The 20,509-nt window shown below is 47.9% G+C and overlaps 2 protein-coding genes across 2 annotated transcripts; both read right to left on the bottom strand.

The window, feature by feature from the left end:
- Window positions 1-103: 103 nt before the first annotated feature.
- Window positions 104-9,108, bottom strand: lipca (lipase, hepatic a). The gene is made up of 9 exons (XM_030377722.1): window positions 8,819-9,108; window positions 6,454-6,659; window positions 5,854-6,033; window positions 4,322-4,439; window positions 3,693-3,926; window positions 2,236-2,481; window positions 1,556-1,670; window positions 923-1,141; window positions 104-587 (listed from the first exon to the last, which is right to left on the bottom strand). Exons 1-9 carry the CDS (start codon window positions 8,898-8,900, stop codon window positions 467-469), a joined length of 1,521 nt encoding a protein of 506 aa, XP_030233582.1. The 5' UTR covers window positions 8,901-9,108; the 3' UTR covers window positions 104-466.
- Window positions 9,109-10,009: 901 nt separating this feature from the next.
- aqp9b (aquaporin 9b) lies at window positions 10,010-19,292 on the bottom strand. Its single transcript, XM_030378020.1, has 6 exons — window positions 19,031-19,292; window positions 18,258-18,384; window positions 15,678-15,815; window positions 15,348-15,466; window positions 14,049-14,266; window positions 10,010-11,489 (listed from the first exon to the last, which is right to left on the bottom strand). Exons 1-6 carry the CDS (start codon window positions 19,130-19,132, stop codon window positions 11,327-11,329), a joined length of 867 nt encoding a protein of 288 aa, XP_030233880.1. The 5' UTR covers window positions 19,133-19,292; the 3' UTR covers window positions 10,010-11,326.
- Window positions 19,293-20,509: the final 1,217 nt, after the last annotated feature.

Below are 20,509 nucleotides of genomic sequence, written 5' to 3'. Positions count from 1 at the left end.
GGCGTTTCTGTCCGATGAGGTGTTTTAATTTTTAAGGTAATTTTTAATTTTTAATACGTTTTTTTCTCGGTTGTCTTATTCGTTGTGTAAACATGAGACAAAATGATTTGTGGTTGAGGTTTATTTATTTGAAACAATCGTATTTGTTAATAAGCTCTCATCAAAATGTGTAAAATGGTATCTCTAAAGGGCCTTTATAAAACCACCAGGTGTGAGTGTGATTAGCCATTACAAGTCGTTTTAAAGTCTGCTTCTTTCTGTGTTTTAGTGACATCACGAGTGCGCCACCTAGATGTACGCCGGATAGATCAGTCTACCAGCCTACCCAGTGGATTGTAGCCAATGTTGCTGATCTATCGATCATACATCGAGTTGATCACTTCCACCTGGTGGTATAATAAAGGCCGTTTAGCATCGTTGCAGGTGTGACGCTGTTTCCTTCTCCCAGCTGTGGATGAGGGCCGTTCTAGGCCAAATTATGCTTCTTTCTCCGTTGTTTTTGGTGATTTTCTTGGCATCTGACAAACAGTTTCTCTTCTGACGCTTGAAAATGCTGCCCGTCTTCTGTCGCCGGGCAGAAAGATGTCCTGAAGTGACAAAAAACAGAAATTTAGGCCAATCAATCTAGCTGATATTACAGATATGTCAGTTACAGGTACTAACATTTTCCACTAGGTGGCAGTAGAAACAAGCACGCATCATAACTGTTATAGTCGGCATGTTGTTAACAAGAATACTGTGAAAGCACTGGGGAATATCTTGTTAGGTTTTTATTTAATCATTCATATGTCAGAATGTCTTGTCCCATTGCACGTAGGCTCAGAATAACCAGACAAAAAGTTAGAGAAGCATATACACACAGAGGTAAACAATGATCATCATTACTGCTGTTAGGATGTTATGACATCTATTCTCCCCGTACCTCTTCTGCGTCTCCCCCACTTTGACGGAGATCCGGCCCACGCTGAGCTGTGGGGGTGCGGCCATGTTGCCCCAGGGCAGGATGGTGTGCATGCGGGTCCACACGCTCTTCCACAGAGCGGTGCTCTGCCACTGGACTCTGAGCATCATCAGGTCTCCGATGTCGCGCTCCAGGGTGATCAGGAAGGCGTAGGTCCGGTTACCAGAGACCTCCTCCTCGCTGGGAAAGCATTAAAGAATTAGTTTAGATCAATGCTAATCAGAATAGACCTACTGTGTCTAGGAGAGAGGCCCAAAGCCTTGGTTCGTTGTGGATTACTTAAACCAAGGCTAAGAGCAAATCAAACTAAAAACAAACATGATGGAAGCATATACAGTGAGCCAAGCCAAAGATTACATAGTGGAGAAAAGAGTTTTCCAACGTGATGTTCTCCGCTGAATTATTGATCCTCTCCTCTCCATTTATAGTTCTGTTATCCCGACGCACTGTTTCCACGCGTGTTCTTTTATTCAAGAGATGGTTGTTCAGCCTCCAGTTGCGTAACATCCAGGGCAGAGTACAGTAGCGCACGGTGAAGTTCAGCCGAGCGAACCGTGCGTAATAACGCAGGAGTGTCGCGGCGCGTCGACTCACAACTGGATGGGGAGCTCCCCGATCTCCTCGTTGGTCCCTGTCAGGGCGATGATGAGCGACGGCCTCATTCCCTTCAGATGGTTGGTGAACTGCACCTTGAACTGGTAGTGGTAGACTGCAGAGGGAGAAGGAGACGGAGAGGTCATTGTTAAGATGAAGCACTTACAAGGTCAAAGCTGCCTTTTGACTCATTCAAAAACGTTACCGTTGCCATACAGGTCTAAACTGTTCCTCAAATATGTTTTCGATACAGTATCGAAAATTCCTCAGATACTGCATGAAATGCGTTATCGAGCATCAGCGAGTACGCAAGTTTATGCACCGATCCAATACCATCACGTGACATTTACTACACAGACAAAGAACATCACAAACTGGTAGAAGGTGGAAAGTTGGAATGGGTCATCTCCGACCTACGTGCGTTGAACAGATTATAGAGTGCTGCCATGGTAAGAGAACCCTTCAATAAGAAAAAGTGGTATTCGTAGTTACAATGCTAGATGCTGTATCGGTATTATATATACTCGTTATCGCCGATACCGATACTGAGTAAAGTTCAGGAATCTGAATCGGTATCGGAAAGGGAAGAATGTTATCTGAACATCTCTTGTCTTGGGCTAAGTGAGGAGGAACCACATCATCCATGGAACGAACAGTATCATGAGGTCGGCGAGCGTTACGTTTGTAGGGCATGCGGGCGCGCGTCTTGAGGAACAGCTTCTTCCCGACGGTGCCGCCGTGGCCGTGGTGCGCGTGGTAGCCCAGCCGGGGGCAGCGGCGCCGGCGGCAGTCCAGGCACAGGCCCCGCTCGAAGGCGTCCTGGTCCCTGCACACGTAGGCCACGCTCTGCCGGTCGCGGTGCAGGACGGAGTCGATCAGCAGGTGCACCGAGCGCTCGTGGGCGCACTTCACCGTCTGCTCGAACCCTGAGGACGAACGGACGGAGCCGTTAGTGGACACGGCAGAGTCAGGGCTGGGAGTAAACATCGATACAGCGATATAGCGTCCCCTTTCTTTGTGCGATATCTGAATCGATTAAAAACAGTTCGCTCTGAACAGATTTCCCTGTCCCTCAAGGTGCCGCTCAACAAGTGAATGAATGCAACTTGAACGGAAGTTAACTAGCCAAAGACGATCAACTAAAAAGCTCAGATTGGACCATGAAAAAAGACAGAAATCACCCTCTGGTTACCATCCCTACTTCAGAATGGAAGACTTAAGATTCTACAGATTAACACGAGGGCACCAATGTGTTATAATGTTGGTCACAACACATCTTTTCTCAACACTTGCCTGAGAAATTACCATTTAACAATAATAATAATGTTCATAGTCGGATCAGCGGATTAGTTTTGGATTGACTTCATTCACAAACACGCATCGCTGAATGCAGTTTGCAGCCCTGTGTCAGGTCAGATACTGAACTGCCTTCATAATAGACAGAAAGCCGCCTTTGCGTTAAATAAATCAGTGACAATGAATAGATAAAGCCTTGCTTGTAGCCCGCAGGCAGAATTGGAGTTCCTTGAGTCCTATCATCTTTAACCGGCTCCTCGCGTGATGCCTTCCAGAAAGGATCCTGATTGAGATGTGCATCAAAGCCTGGCCAAGCGAGGGAATCCACTGAACAAAAGACCTTCAGTGGGCAACATATATATATTTGAACCTGCATGAAATTTGCAAATGTTAATAACGTATTTGTTTTATTTGTAACCGTCATTATGGAAACAATAGATCTAGTATCTATAGTGTCTATCTAGTGACGGGCTCGTTGGTGAATCTTATCAAATGTTCTCCCTAGCTTTCTCCCTTTTCAACATCCACTAAAATAACCATTGGTTAGTAAATAAATGTTGTTTCTAGGACTTCAAACAACGGTCTCATGAAGGCATGAAACCATAAGGGTTTATATTGCTTTGGGTTTAGTGTTAAGAATAGAATGTATTGAAATATGCTGATCTACGAAAATAATGGTTGTCTTGAGTTGTTTCAATTTGAACCTCAATACCAAACACGAAGCTGTAAAGAAGCGTAGCACAACGGTTATATCTGATACTTCCCATTAGAAAGTATCAAATATAACCATGTTGTATTCCCTGTCCCCCCCCCCAGCAGGTGGCGCTGTGGTGGCCCTCACCGTGCAGGCCGTACTCGGTGATGTGGTGGTAGATGTTGTGGAGGTCGCAGCCCGGCTGGAAGGTGCCCCCGTTGGGGTAGAAGTCCTGGTGGGCGACCGGCTGCTTGATGCCCACGCTCAGACCCATGCGCTCCTGGGTGAACGTGTGGATGGCGTCCACGAAGTCCGCGTCGTCGGGGGACAGCCGGTCCACCGGGGACATGCCCTCGAACAGGGGCCCCGCGGGGTCCAGGCCTGGGGACGGACGCGGGCAGGGGGGTCGGCGTGCTCAGTACTCGTTTATGTGCGAAAAAAGTGCAAAATAAGGAGAAAAAATGATGTTTACAGGAGTGGGGGGTCAGCCGTGACAAGCCATTTGAAAATCTGCCTTTTTCTGGGCCCTAGTGACGTCACAAGTGGGCGTGTCCACCTAGATATACGCTGGATAGATCAGTCTACCAGCGTACCCAGTGGATTGTGGCAGATGTTGCTGATCTATCCATGATACATCTAGGTGGACACGCCCACTAGTGATGTCACTGGGGCACAGGGAAGGGGAGATTTTCAGATGGCTTGTAACGGCTGATCGCACGCACTCTTTTTGTGTCGTGTGTTTGTGTCTCTTCTGGTATTCGTGCTTCCAGCCTCACCGGTAATTCTTCCGAGTTTCTCCGAGCCCCTGAAATAGCTCCCAGCGAATCCAGAGATGTGTGCTCCAAGGCTGTAGCCAATCAGATGGACTCGCTTCGGGGAGAGCTTGTAGTGGTCCTGATTTGGGGGGGGGGGGGCATGGAGTATTGATTGGCTACTTGGTTATGAAGACACAATAGTTAAAGTGGATCATTTGAGGTGATTTGAGAGTTGTATAGTGAGAGCGCAGAGTGTTGTTGCTTTACAGTAACATGTGGTTGACGGGCTCGATTCCTAGAAAGCATCATAGAGAGACGCCCTGTTGTTCAGAAACTAGCCGGGAGCGGTCTGAAGTCTAAACTGTCTCGTCTCATATATTAACCCTCTCATTGTGTCTTATATTAACCCTCTCATTGTGTCTTATATTAACCCTCTTATTGTGTCTGGTCAAATCTGAGGAGTGTCTTTTCAGGTTTCCATTACGTGCTACATAGAGCGGGAACATGGGAACCTGGAACATACCACCGGTTGTCATGGTTCCATAGTGGGCCCTACGATATGGGGCCATGCCCCCTTGGAACAGAGGAACGACCCTGTCTGCACACACACACCTGGAGGTTCACACGATTGTGAAACAGACTCACGTACCAGGCGAGGCGTACTGGCCACCGGAGAAAGATAGATCATCAAAAAGGATTTCTCCAGGTTGCTCTATATCTTTGCTCTGATAACGAACCGATACTGTAAACACGCTGTCTGGGTTTGGTCATATAAGCCAGGTTCAGTAACCATCAGGTTCAGTAGCTTGAAACCCTAATCCATGCCATCATTTGGACTTAATCCTTTGTCATTTACATCTCCAAAGTAACACTTTGGCCAGAGCAAACCAGGGCAGGCACACCCATTGTTTAGACACTGAACTGTGGACTGGTTCATTGACATTCAAAGATTCTTCGAAGTCTCAAAAGGGTGACACAGGGTGACACAGGGTGACAACCGTGTGGAAGATCATTTCAGTGTGACTCGCTCCCCTGTTCTGTTGGCCTTGATTCTCTTCCCCTCGGCCAGTTGGCAAGTGAGCAACAAGCAACAAAGCACTCTCCCTATAGACATGGTGTCAAAAACTAGCCGGGATCGGTCTGCGGTCTAAACCGTCTCGTCCAAACACAGACTCTAACAGCGCTTCACTCTCACTAAAACTGGTGGTGGTGAGTGAGGTCCCCCCCTTCAATGTAAAGCGTCTTTGAGTGTCTAGGAAAAAGCGCTATATAAATTCAATGCATTATTATTATTATTCATTATTAAAAGCTGCGGAAGGCTCCGGCTAATTCTGACCAATGGTGAATGGACTGCATTAACGTCGCGCTTTTCTAATCAGTGGCCACTCAAAGCGTTTTACAATACTGCCTAACCGCTGGCCATAAACCGCTGTACCTCCTGGGCCTCATGCCGCCCATGCCACCATAACTCAACGAGCCCTTTAGTCGCCGGCTCTTTAACCCCGAGGTTAAAGGGGTCCAGCGCTGACCGTCTCTCGAGGACCATCACCGACCTGTAGCCAGCGCAGCAGAGTCGCCACGTCCTTCCCCACGGCCCGGGTGTTCTGCACGGCGATGGGGTAGTGCTGGTGGGCCAGCCGCAGCCAGTCGGTGACCACCACGTTCACCTCCGCCAGGCTCTGCTCCAGGCCGGAGGCCAGCCGCAGCACCCAGCTCTCCATCATACCGTCCAGCTGGAAGAGGGGGGGGCGGAACCAACACAGAATCATTTACCACCCAAAAATATGATTATAGCAAATAAAAACTGAATATGTCGTTATTTCACAGCTGATATCTATGATGAAATAAAATAAATATATATAAACAATTTAGACAATCATGGGTCCCCGGAAGGTTGCTAGTTCGATCCCCGGCTCCTCCTAGCCGAGTGTCGAGGTGTCCCTGAGCGAGACGCCTCACCCTGACTGCTCCTGACGAGCTGGCTGTCGCCCTGCGGGGCTGACTCCGCCGTCGGTGTGTGAATGTGTGCATGAACGGGTGAATGTGAGGCAGTGTTGTGAAGGCTTTGAGTGGCCAGTGCGTAGGAAAGCGCTGTATGAATGCAGTGGGTGGGGGACGTCGACGACTAAGCGACAGGTGAAGGCGGTCCTTACCGACCAGCCGGGGCTGATGAGGATGAGGCCGTGGCTGCTGTTGAAGCCGGGACACGAGGGTCCCCCCGCCTGGAAGGGGTCCAGGGTGCACCAGTCCTCCATGCGGCCCCCCGGGGAGTACAGCCTGAACACCGACTGGCCCACATTGGGTCCTGCTGGCGGGGGCGTGGCCGGGTGTGGGCCCCCCAGGTGGTGAAGAGACAACCCTGAAACACAGACATTTTTTATTATATATATAATGTATATATATATATTTAATATAATTAGATTTCCCTGAACATTAAAAACATTACTATTAAATTGTATTTTATTTAGAGTAATAATTTTGCAATTGTATAATTTATTATGCAATGACTATATATATACACTGGAAGCACATGGAAGACAAATACCCACACCCACACACACACTTCGTGTGTGTGTGGGTGTGTCATTGCCCCTACTGCCACACGTTGATGTCAGGTCGTGGCCTCAGGTCATGTGAACCCTACACTTGTCCAAACACATCTTACATAATACTTTGCACAACCTCTACTCATACAGCCTGACTGGAGTCGCGGTCGTAGACCAAAGCAAACATGGCTTCAGTCAGGCCTTTTCTAGCGGAGGAACTGCTCTGATCACCACCAGTAGCGTGTTAAAGGAGACATATTGTACCACCAGGTGTGAGTGTGATTAGCCACACAAGCCATTTCGAAAATCTGCCCCGTATGACATCACTAGTGGGCATGTCCACCTGGAAATGTGCTGGATAGATGAGCAACGTTTACTTCAGTCCACTAGGTAGGCTGGAAGACTGATCTAACCAGCACAGATCTAGGTGGACACGCCCACTCGTGATGTCATATGGGGCAGAATTTCGAAACGGCTTGTATGGCTAATCCCACTCACACCTGGTGGTGTAATATGCCCCCTTTAAGCTCATTGTTCAGCCCAGCTGGTTCTCTGATTCAGCAGACACTTTGAGGAAGTGCCGTTCTGTGGTGAGCGATCTCCAGGCCTCACCGTTCAGTGGACGGAGTAATGAGTAACGCTGGTTAACAAACAACTCCATTTGTTTGGATCTTAAAAGCTCATGGTGATTTATTGAATTGATACAAGCTGTCATTCACTGAAGAAACATGCGAAGAAGTGGGCTGCATTAGCATGGAGCAGTCTACTTTGCGATGTACGATTCACGTGGAACAGTCCACTTTGGGGCAGACCATTTACACAGAGAGTCCACTTTGGGGCAGACCCTCACAGTCTCCAGTCTATGCTGGTCTTGTGTTGACATCTTGTCCTCACCCTTTTATCAGCTCTCAGGAAGTTTAGGACAACGTTAAGCTTACGTTTGTTCCATGGCCAGTTCAACGTTTATCTTAAATCTTTTCCTCATTAACATGTCGTTTAACATGTGGTTTAGGCCTTCAGACCCTTTCTAAAGCCCCCATCACCCCCTGAATACACATCCTCAATAATCACCTCTCTCAGGGAGGGATGTCTGGGTTCCAGCCTCACGTTTTCCTAGTAGCCAGAGTCCGACGGCACCCAGGTCAAAAGTCTGCGTCCAAATAGTAATGTGTCTTATATTAACCCTCTCATTGTGTCTTATATTAACCCTCTTATTGTGTCTTATATTAACCCTCTCATTATGTCTTATATTAACCCTCTCATTGTGTCTTATATTAACCCTCTCATTGTGTCTTATATTAACCCTCTTATTGTGTCTTATATTAACCCTCTCATTATGTCTTATATTAACCCTCTCATTGTGTCTTATATTAACCCTCTCATTGTGTCTTATATTAACCCTCTTATTGTATCTGGTCAAATCTAAGGAGTGTCCTTTTAGGTTTCCATTATGTGCTACATAGAGCGGGAACATGGGAACCTGGCACATACCACCGGTTGTCATGGTTCCATAGTGGGCCCTACGATATGGAGCCATGCCCCCTTGGAACAGAGGAACGACCCTGTCTGCACACACACACCTGGAGGTTCACACGATTGTGAAACAGACTCACGTATCAGGCGAGGCGTACTGGCCACCAGAGAAAGATAGATCATCAAAAAGGATTTCTCCAGGTTGCTCTATATCTTTGCTCTGATAACGAACCGATACTGTAAACACGCTGTCTGGGTTTGATCATATAAGCCAGGTTCAGTAACCATCAGGTTCAGTAGCTTCAGCTCATTTGGACTTAATCCTTTGTCATTTACATCTCCAAAGTAACACTTTGGCTAGAGCAAACCAGGGCAGGCACACCCATTGTTTAGACACCGAACTGTGGACTGGTTCATTGACATTCAAAGGTTCTTCGAAGTCTCAAAAGGGTGACACATGTTGACCGTGTGGAAGATCATTTCAGTGTGACTCGCTCACCTGTTCTGTTGGCCTTGAATCTCTTCCCCTCGGCCAGTTGACAAGTGAGCAACAAGCAACAAAGCACTCTCACTATAGACATGGTGTCAGATTTAACAGAATGGAGGAAATCCCTCAGAGAAAAGGCATGGACCACCGGGCGGTAGCTTCAGCCGCTGGAGGTGTGAGGGTCCTTGAAGGAGAATCCTACAGCACACCTGGAGAGCACATCCTGCTGTCCTCAAACCCGCAGCTGACAAACCAAAGGGTCACATTGGAGAAGTGGTCTGGAGTCAGGAGGCGAGAGCTGATTGGCTCCCTGGTGTCCAGTGTCACTGTACCAACAGATTGTGAAAGAGCATTTATGAGTGCAGGGGGATTCTGGCAGGACTTGCTGACTAACATTGAACTCTGTGATTTGAAATGCTCTGTTTCAAACGGAGCACAAGTTAAATGTTAACTTGTGGTATGAAGTAAGTGCTATTTCTGTATTTTGGCATTTGTCTAAGTGACTTTGACCACACTGCGTGTTTCAGCCATTCAGTCAGTGTAATAGATACTAGAACTTCCCATTGCAATCTTCAATGTTTTATTTTGTGCACACAAAAAGCATTTCTCCCCGTGACACATTTTGTGTAAAAACAAAAGGTAAATTCCTAGAATCCTCACTGCCGTGCAGTGAATGTGTTGATGTGTTCAATGTGTGATGTCGCGTCTGGAGTTTGACAGTTTAGAACAAACACCAAAACAACCTTTGGTTTTCCGAACACGCACAAACACACCGTGTGTTTGTCTTTGTGCGTTTGTTTGTGTGTCCCAGGCAAAGTGTTCCAATGGAAAATAGATGTCGATGCCTTCATTGACAATGTCTTTGATGTCATTCATAGACAACGTAGTCCTCGTACACCCAAGCCAAAACCTGTATGAAGATTCCTGCATGACTATATTATTATATATCATTTATTACCTCTAATGCCCCAGCATTTCTGTCTCACACATGCTATATTTCAATGAGAGATAAGAGAGATTCATTCTGCAATGTGAGTAAATATAGACAGTAAACAGACTTTCTGTGTGTGTGTGAGTGTGTGTGCGAGCGTGTGTGTGTGTGTGTGCCCAGACATTGCGTGCATGTGTGTGCGTGTGTGTTTGTGTGTGTGTGTGTTAAGAGGGTTGGCACATGCATTGATAATGAAATACAACACACGTCAATAGTTGTATAAACATTTATTTCTGGTTATATCTTCACAATGTGGACATGATTACATTCACAGACAAAGGGGTGGTGAGGGTAACTGCTAACGTACGCTATGAATTTAAAGCTTCTTTAGGTACGTTGTGAGACTCAGAGAGAGATCAGCAAAGAGCAGCAGAAGGCAAGGCTTGGAAACAACCCAACAAAACGCCGCTTTCCAAAGGTCCTTGGCCATGGAGAAGTGTTCCACCGCCTCACCTGTTGTGGAGGTGAGACGGAGTCCCTAACCCAAAGGCTGGTCTGAAGGAGCCTGGAGCTGTCTCAGTCCATGTCTGCTCGTACAGAGGCAGGTGCAGTCAACTCAGAACGGATTTCAACTATACTGTAAGATGAAGGAAAGCTAGGCTTCTTCTTCCTAACAACACAAAAATAAAAGCTCTTAAAACATACTTACAGTGAGTGAGAATAGTAAATCAGTTTCTAGTGTATCTTTAAACATGTGTGGATCCCATCGATCCACCCATGCATTGTAACAGTCAATTTAAAAGTATTATTTTAACTGTCCATATTTAAAAACACATCCACCATGCAAACAAATACAAAAACATAATACAGTAGATTATCTTGACTTTGCTTATATAATACTGATCAAATGCAGGAAATCTTTTGTGTCTAATACTTTGACACCAATACAAAGACAAAAGCGTAAATCATAAACACTACAATGCGTCCACTTTGATGGATCTTAAATATATAAAAACAACTAAACTGCTTATCTGCATTGGGGCACCCTTTAATAGAGAAGCAATATATTACAACATCCAAAATATACTGGTTATCAAAAATGTATAATAGTTATTTCACATACTTGGCATTTTGACCCGTTTGTACGATTTATATACTGAATATAGATATACAATAATATATATATTCATCCCACTATGAAGCAACTTGGCAACGCTCCAAGGTGAAGATACTCAGGCAGTTAAACACAGAATACTGAGACGTCCGAGTTCGTTTATCGTGCATCTCAACCCCGCACGGAAAGTAAGAAGCTCAGATTCGTTCAGAAAGAGATAGAAAAGGTCAAGAGGGTATTGATTAAATATCTTTTTAATATAAAGGCTTGATGCGTTTGTATCTAGTCCTGATCGATGCGCTCCGATGATTAGACGGAGCGTCCTCCGGGAGGAACACCAGCCGCCGGCTAACGTCACCGTACCACCGAGGGAGCAACGGGCAGAAGACCCCCGGACGGCGTGCCCTCCGTGGAGGGGGTGAGGGGGGAGGGGGGTGAGGGGTGAGGGGGGAGGGGGGCAGCTCCCCGCGGGGGTCTAGCTCACGGTGATCATCTCGTACTTGTCCTTGGTGCCGGTCTCCTCGGGGGCGTCCGGCTCCGAGTGGTGCAGCTCCACCAGCAGGAAGTAGAGCGAGGCCCCGACCACGCCCCCAACCATGGGGCCCGCCACCGGGACCCACCACCAGCACCCCCCAGCCCTGGGGGTGGAGGGCAGAACCACACACACACACACACACACACACACACACACACACACACACACACACACACACACACACACACACACACACACGTCACACACACACACACACACACACACACACACACACACACACACACACACACACACACACACACACACACACACACACACACACACACACGTCACACACACACACACACACACACACACACACACACACACACACACACACACACACACACACACGTCACACACACACACACACACGTCACACACACACACACACACACACACACACACACGTCACACACACACACACACACACACACACACACACACACACACACACACACACACACACACACACACACACACACACACAGAACCACACACACACACACACACACACACACACACACACACACACACACACAGAACCACACACACACACACACATACACACACACACACACACACACACACACACACACACACACACACACACACACACACACACACACACACACACACACACACACACACACACACACACACACACACACACACACACACACACACACACGCACACAAACAAACACAAACACATTTGTCATTAATCTCTGTTGAGATTTCTTTTCCGGTACCAATTTTCCTTTCCAGCGTGAATCTCCTTTAATGCATCCTTAATCCGATACCATAGTCTCTGACCTGACATACCTGACAGACTGTCTCTGACCTGACATACCTGACAGACTGTCTCTGACCTGACATACCTGACAGACTGTCTCTGACCTGACAGACTGTCTCTGACCTGACATACCTGACAGACTGTCTCTGACCTGACATACCTGACAGACTGTCAGTGAGCTGACACACCTGACAGACTGTCTCTGAGCTGACACACCTGACAGACTGTCTCTGACCTGACAGACTGTCTCTGACCTGACATACCTGACAGACTGTCTCTGACCTGACATACCTGACAGACTGTCAGTGAGCTGACATACCTGACAGACTGTCTCTGACCTGACATACCTGACAGACTGTCTCTGACCTGACAGACTGTCTCTGACCTGACATACCTGACAGACTGTCTCTGACCTGACATACCTGACAGACTGTCAGTGAGCTGACACACCTGACAGACTGTCTCTGAGCTGACACACCTGACAGACAGATTAAAGTGTGGGTCCTGCGTGGGGTGACCCCGGCCTCCGGGGACAGTGTCAACAAGTCTCTGAGCACGTTGACCGCGGCACAAACGAGTCTGACGCACCTCACCGGAGTGAGGCCGTAGGATTAAAGGCTCTAATCCACGGCCACGGCCAAGAGCGGAACGGAGAGACGCCCACACAGAGCTGAGCGGGAAGAGGATCCACCGAGAGCCTGGATGTCCTCACGCCCTCCTACTCTCTCACGGACCACTAACCAAGACAGACACGCTGTAGTTAAACATGGAGGGCGAGCCCTAACGTATCGAATGTGTTCCTCTCCCCTTCGCCCACCCTATCCTCCTCGTGATGAGGGTCAGGTGGTGGGAGGAACACCGTGCTGGGATGAAGGCTTAAGTGTGCATTAGGGTCACGTAACTCATACGATGTATGTGCTGTAATCTGTGCTGACGTGGGACTGCCGAGACCTGCAGGCTGAGGACGGGTTGAACCGCGTCCCGTGTCGCGCTGTAGCTCCCAGGATGAGTTCAGAGGTGTGGAAGAATCATTTAACAATATGTATAATAATAACTCTATAACTTCCTCTAATTCGTTCAGGCCATATGTTGTGTTTCGCTTTTACAATGGTGGTATTTCAGCTCATACAACATATCAACATGTCTGACCCTTGATGGCTGAGGTTCCTCTGCAGGGTTAGTGCTCTCTAAAGTCCATTAACTCAACGTGAGCCTCTATATTGGTTTGATACGACCACTTTCCTCTGTGATGTTTTGCTACTGGTCTGACTGTAAGAGTCTAACCGCCTCTATGATGTAACAACGGCAAACGGAGAGCAAGAAGAGATGTGTGACGGCTTTCCCCATTGTGGTTCTGAAACACTGAATATTTGATATCAATATGCAGAGAATCTTGCTCACGTTAACCCACATCCCCTTTACCAAAACGCTCCTCAGATTGAATTATTGATTCAGATTGTCCAGAGAGCTCAGCTTTACACGCCTGATAGAGACCCCTTATCTTTGCGGTTTATTGAGTCCCCACCCTGGTAGTGAACCAGCAGCAGCGAGGGGATTCATCTACAGACCATCACACGGCCTCCAGAACACCCCGTAGGTCGCCCTCAATTCAAACTCCATGCCGGGTTGTGATTGGACGAGGGGAGCAGGGGCGGTACCTGAACAAGTCAAGCTTGTTTGTGATTGGTCGAGGTAAAGGGGGGGAGGTACCTGTACACACCCAGCCGGTGTGTGATTGGACGAGGTAAAGGGGGGGAGGTACCTGAACACGCCCAGCCGGTGTGTGTGATTGGACGAGGTAAAGGGGGGGAGGTACCTGTACACACCCAGCCGGTGTGTGATTGGACGAGGTAAAGGGGGAGGTACCTGAACACGTCCAGCCCCCAGCCGGCCACGGCGGTGAAGAGGCGCGGTCCCAGGTCGCGGGCGGGGTTGATGGGGTAGCCGCAGTTGAAGCCCATGGAGACGCCGATCGCCATGATGACCAGGCCGATGCAGAGCGGCTCCATCCCCCGCGGCGCGCCCAGGTTCTTGGCGTCGGTGATCGCCAGGATGCACAGGATCAGGGCGGCCGTGGCGATCACCTGGCCGATCATTAATCAATGATTAAAACGAACAGCGGACCAGCTCCCGCGAAAGAATCAAGACTCATGGGTTCAGAGGTCACCTCCGGGACTCTGCGTAGTCTCCCCCTTTACCCCCCCCCCCCCAACCCCTCTCACCCACTTAATGAACGTTGTACGTCCTTACACTTAAAACTAGTACTTAGCATTGTGTAGCATCTTATCGTAGCTGTCTCTGTTGTACACAGAATTGGTTGACCTAGTGATGGTTAGTGCTTGGCACATGGTTCTATGCACATCCTTACTGTACCGAAAGCGGTTTATTGTTGTTTCACCTTCTTCTGACAAATGTACTAATTGGAAGTCGCTTTTGGATAAAAGCGTCCCTAAATGTAATTGCAAACAAACACACCAAACCCCATGTGAGTGTGGCTCTCAGATGTGTGTTCAACTCGTGGTCGTGGAGGACAATATTCAACAACTATGCTGGGTGACGGTTGGTGATGGGTCTGTTGTTCTGAGTCGTCCATCATGACCTCCGCCCTGGTCAGAGTATTAGGGGGCTTCCCTTGTTTGAAGCTTTAAGGGACAGCTGAAGATACTCCCCCCCCCCACCCCCGCCCCAGGTCGGTTCATGTGAAAACACACTTTTCCATGCAGAACAATGATGAATTCTGTGAAAGATGCTGACTCTAAGTAGATTTCAGTTCTGTATATTTAATAGTAAAAGAGAAATATTCAAAAATGTATTTAGTCAAACCAACAAATGAATTCTTAGATTCTCCGCCTGGCTCAATAGTCACAGATGGTGTTATGCAGGACTGGATTACACACTTCAACACCCTGGCACACCCCGTTCTGCTCCATTTCATGCAATATCATTCCAGTGCTCACATGAGTGTGAAGCGCGTTTATGTACGCTTTGTCTGGTCGAATTGGACACTATTTCAGTCCACAAGTCACGCGTACTGACTGTCAATATCATTTGTTTGACTTTTGATGACATAGAGAAATGAATTTCAAGATCTAGACATACAACACCATCCTAGTGAGCTGGTGAGCCTGACACCAACGCAGCAGGTAGGAATCATCGCCAGCGTACCTGATCCACAAAGCCGTTGAGAGTGGAGAGATGCTTCGCCGGGTACGAAGCAAAGATGTTGGCGGTGGCGTTGTCCCCGGTAACCATCAGGTCTCCGTTGGTGAACGCCATCAGGGCATCTGGGAAAAGACGTACTTCATTATTACGCAGTCTGGAGGCATCTTCTGCGATCCAAGCCCTCCTAATGAACAGAGTTCATGTCATCGTTACACACTACTTAACGAGGGGCCGTGTGAGAAATTGAGACGGGCGGAAAAAACGTAAAAAGGTGTGTGTGCTGGAAACTCTGGCCTCAACCCCACCCTGGGTAAGGGTCTCCAGATCTCTCACCGTAGTACAGGGCGTACACCGCGCAGGAGCCCGCGAAGGCCCCCAGGAACTGGGCCAGGACGTACACCGGGAACTTCCTGAGCGGCAGCTTCCCCAGGAGGACCATGGCCAGAGAGACGGCCGGGTTCACGTGGGCGCCTGGAGGGACAGCATAGGGTGATGCAGGAGACAGGACACAAGACGCCAGGAGACAGGACTCAAGACAACGGGAGACGGGACACAAGACACCAGGAGACAGGACACAAGACAACAGGAGACAGGACACAAGACAACAGGAGACAGGACACAAGACAACAGGAGACAGGACACAAGACACCAGGAGACAGGACACAAGACAACAGGGGACAGGACACAAGACACCAGGAGACAGGACACAAGACACCAGGAGACAGGACACAAGACACCAGGAGACAGGACACAAGACACCAGGAGACAGGACACAAGACAACAGGGGACAGGACACAAGACACCAGGAGACAGGACACAAGACAACAGGAGACAGGACACAAGACACCAGGAGACAGGACACAAGACAACGGGAGACAGGACACAAGACACCGGGAGACAGGACACAAGACAAAAGGAGACAGGACACAAGACAACAGGAGACAGGACACAAGACACCAGGAGACAGGACACAAGACAACAGGAGACAGGACACAAGACAACAGGAGACAGGACACAAGACAACAGGAGACAGGACACAAGACAACAGGAGACAGGACACAAGACACCGGGAGACAGGACACAAGACAACGGGAGACAGGACACAAGACACCAGGAGACAGGACACAAGACAACAGGGGACAGGACACAAGACAACAGGAGACAGGACACAAGACAACAGGAGACAGGACACAAGACAACAGGAGACAGGACACAAGACAACAGGAGACAGGACACAAGACAACAGGAGACAGGACACAAGACACCGGGAGACAGGACACAAGACAACGGGAGACAGGACACAAGACACCAGGAGACAGGACACAAGACAACAGGGGACAGGACACAAGACAACAGGAGACAGGACACAAGACACCGGGAGACAGGACACAAGACACTGGGAGACAGGACACAAGACAACGGGAGACAGGACACAAGACACAGGGAGACAGGACACAAGACACCAGGGGACAGGACACAAGACAACAGGAGACAGGACAAAAGACAACAAGACACGCACCGGCTCCCCTACATACATGATGATGGTAATATTCAATGACCAGAGCTCAGAGCATATGTTAGGGTATATTAGGGTAGACAAAGGACACCTGCTCTCCTACATCCTACAACGATGATGGTAATATTACCAGAGTACCAGAGCCATAAGCTTATGTTATGTGTTAAATGGGTGCTACATATATTGCTCATGATAATCTATATCTATATGAATACATTTTATAAGAAAAAATGTACATAATCTTTAACATATTCTATGATTTGAAGATAAATCAAGATAATTGGTGAAGACACGTGATGGCTGTTTCCACGTCATGCATTGAACAGCGTGTGTTGAAAGGCAGATCCATAACCCTAGCAGGGCTATCAGCCGCAGCTAATGCCTCAGCCGCCTGCCAACCCTGACCACAACAACAAACCATCAAAAGGCCCGTCCCGATCCAACCTGACAGAAACCATCTGGATGTGCTTAGTGTGGCGGCGGGGTCACTGGAGGGGCCATGATGTGTAACACTTATGGGGCCGTCAATTAAAATGGAAGCAGGCCTTTTGTAAGTCTTTCCTCCTCCTGCACGTTTCCCCGGGAACATAACCTAACCCCTCTCGCCCTCCTCCCTGCTTATCCTCCTCCTCTCTCCTCTTCCCGCCTCCTTCCTCCTCCTCCTCATCGTCCCCCTCCCCTCTTCTCCTCCTCCTCTTGCTCCGTCTTCCTCCCCCTCCTCATCGTTCCCCTCCCTTCTTCTCCTCCCCCCCCTCCCTCCCCCCCCCCTCCTCCCCAGGACCCCTGCTCCTGTCCAGCTCATTAGTCTGATACCGTGATCATCATCAGAGATGTCAGAGAGTGGAGGAGGAGGAGGAGGAGGAGGAGGAAGAGGGAGTTCCTCTGAACCCTCCACTACACTGCGCTGAGAGGGCAGTCATGCAGCAGAACCGCTCCAGCGAGCCTATAGATGAACCGCCCATTACACACACTTAATACACACGGAGAGCATATATATTACATGGAATATCTTTTTTTATCACAGAAAAAAACCCTACGGCTCTCATTTGCTCTCCCCCTGTATCTCCTTGACCTACATTGTTTCATAAAAGAAGAGACGTGACCCTTTTGTCAACGTGTATATATAAACATATGTAGATGCCTTCTGATAGACCTTATCACATAACAGTATAGCTGCCTGATGTGCTGCCATGTGAGAGACACACAGAAAACAAACGGGACGGGACGCTAGAATCCCCTTAAATCACAATCCAGCGAACAACCGAACCCTGAACCCTGGCCGATCACCTCCGAGCCCTGCTGTATCTGAACCGTCGCCTGGTACCTCTCGCCCAGCTCCCTGGACGAGGGCCGGACCTCAGAGGGCTGGACATGATGCGCTGCGGTGGTGAGCTTACCAGACACCCCCCCGGCCACGAACACCGCCATCATGACCCCCAGGGTGAAGCCGATGTGGATGGTCAGGGGGCCCCCCAGGGCCCCCTTGCTGAGGACAGCCTGGGCCACCGCCCCGCAGCCAAACAGCTACAGGAGACGATAAGCACACGCATTACGGCCGATCGGAAACACACACTAGATCCTCCCAAACAAGCCTCATGGAGAGTAAGAAAAAACACTGCCGTCATCAGTACTGATGCCGCACCGATTGAACCTGCGTGTGTTTAATGCTGTGCTGCGCCCAAGCACCCTAACATCTAACCCTAACATCTCCTTAAAGCTCCTAACCCTAACGAATCTTAACCCATATCATATTATTTAGATGGGCTAGTTTAGTGAGAAGTGTTAATAACAGGTTAATTGATAGGCATACTACTATACATTCAGAATTTAACTGTTCACAATTTCCCAAGTTTGTATGTTATGATGAAATTTTAATCACATCAGTAACTTTTATCTTTAAGAGAGTTTTTATCTTTGTCAGAGTGTGCAAATTAAATAAAAATGCTTATCATTTATAATTACTTCCCCCGCAGTGGTCGAAGCTGATCAGACACAGCAGTCTGCTCCGTCTGATCAGTTGTGATCACTGCTTGGAAGTTTTTAGAAATTATGAACATTTTTATTTGATATGTGGGAGCCACTCTGTCCCACAGAGAGTGACCTCCTCCTCCAACCCCTCAGCGGGCTGGGACGGACAGCAGGATAGCAGGTGTACAGGAAGCCTACTTACAATTAAGACGAAGATCCCCAGAAACTCGGCCAGGAACTCCTTGATGATGGCGTGCTTCAGGGAGAACTTCTCCTTGATTTTGGTCATGCTTTCGTGTCCCATGTTCAGTCCAGGGTCTGGGTGCTGTTCTCCTGTCAGTAGGTACAGAACAGTGTTGCAGGGTGAATCCTGCTAATTGTCCACTCGACCTCGGAGAGGGAAGCCTCCTCCCACTAGGAGCTCCTGCATGCTGCAACTAATCCGTTCTTCTCCTCGGGTCGGTTCCCGTGGTAACCACAGCAGGGCGTTGTGGAGCCGTTTGAAAAGATCCGTGGATTCCAGGAATAAATAATCTCGTCAGAAATATAAATGTTTCTTAATTATGCTCAGATTTATAATATATTATAATAACATATTGAGAAAATAGCCTGTAGACCGATACAATATTTAAATCAATGATCACAATTGTACCGTTTTGAAAAGGGACAAATAGAACCGTCTCAATCCAGAGGTAGTACCCCAAAACAACCAGACAAGAAACAATCATGACAATATGACATTTTATTTAAAGAAAATATCTTAGGCATTATAAAATATAAGATTTCTCTGGTTAAATCCCTTTAATACCTTTCATTTGATCAATAGAGTCGGATTTTTTTCCCCCCCGTTGTTTAGGCCTATAGGCCTACCTAATAAACTAATAATAAGCGGAACTATATCGGCCTCCAGACATCCGTGGTCGTTCTGGTCCTCCTCTAGAGGGCGCTCGGTCAACACATTTCAGGAGTGGGAATAAGATCCGACCCCATCTCCCAGTTGGTCTTATCTTCCGTTTGCTTTGCTTTGTGAAAAAGTGTGGCGACAAGGGAAGGATGTTTCGAACACATTAATCAATGTCAATGTCTTCTTTGATGTGAAGCAGACACTTCCAGAGTGTCAATCCTGCTGTGAAGAAAGGTTGACGTGATGACGGAGAAAACGCATCCAGGGGAATGTGTAAATGATGGGCTCGGACCCAACACCCCTTTGTCCCAGCAGCATATACCTGCTCTCTTACGGTCTCTATCTCTCCATGGTTATACTGGGAATGTATGGGAGAATAGAAACTAGCCTGAGAACTTCCACTATACTGCATTATACTTCACTACACTAGACCTATACTACAATATACTGCACTATACTACACTACACTATGCTGAACTATGCTACACTATACTATGCTACACTATACTAAACTATGCTACACTATACTTCACTATATAGTACACTACTACTGCATTACCCTACACTACACTATACTACACAATACACTTTAATCCACTATACAACACTATACTACACACACACTACACTATACCATACTACACTAAACTACACTATATACTCCACTATACTACACTTTAAACACTGTTTCCTGTATTATTTTTACAACCTTGAAGTTCAGTCGAATCCGTTATGTTAGAGCATAGCCTGCATTACTAAAGTTCAGTGAACACAGAT

The sequence above is a fragment of the Gadus morhua genome, chromosome 14, assembly GCF_902167405.1.
Source record: "Gadus morhua chromosome 14, gadMor3.0, whole genome shotgun sequence".
In the NCBI taxonomy this organism is placed as follows: domain Eukaryota; kingdom Metazoa; phylum Chordata; class Actinopteri; order Gadiformes; family Gadidae; genus Gadus; species Gadus morhua.
This window is presented reverse-complemented; position numbering and strand designations above follow the sequence as displayed.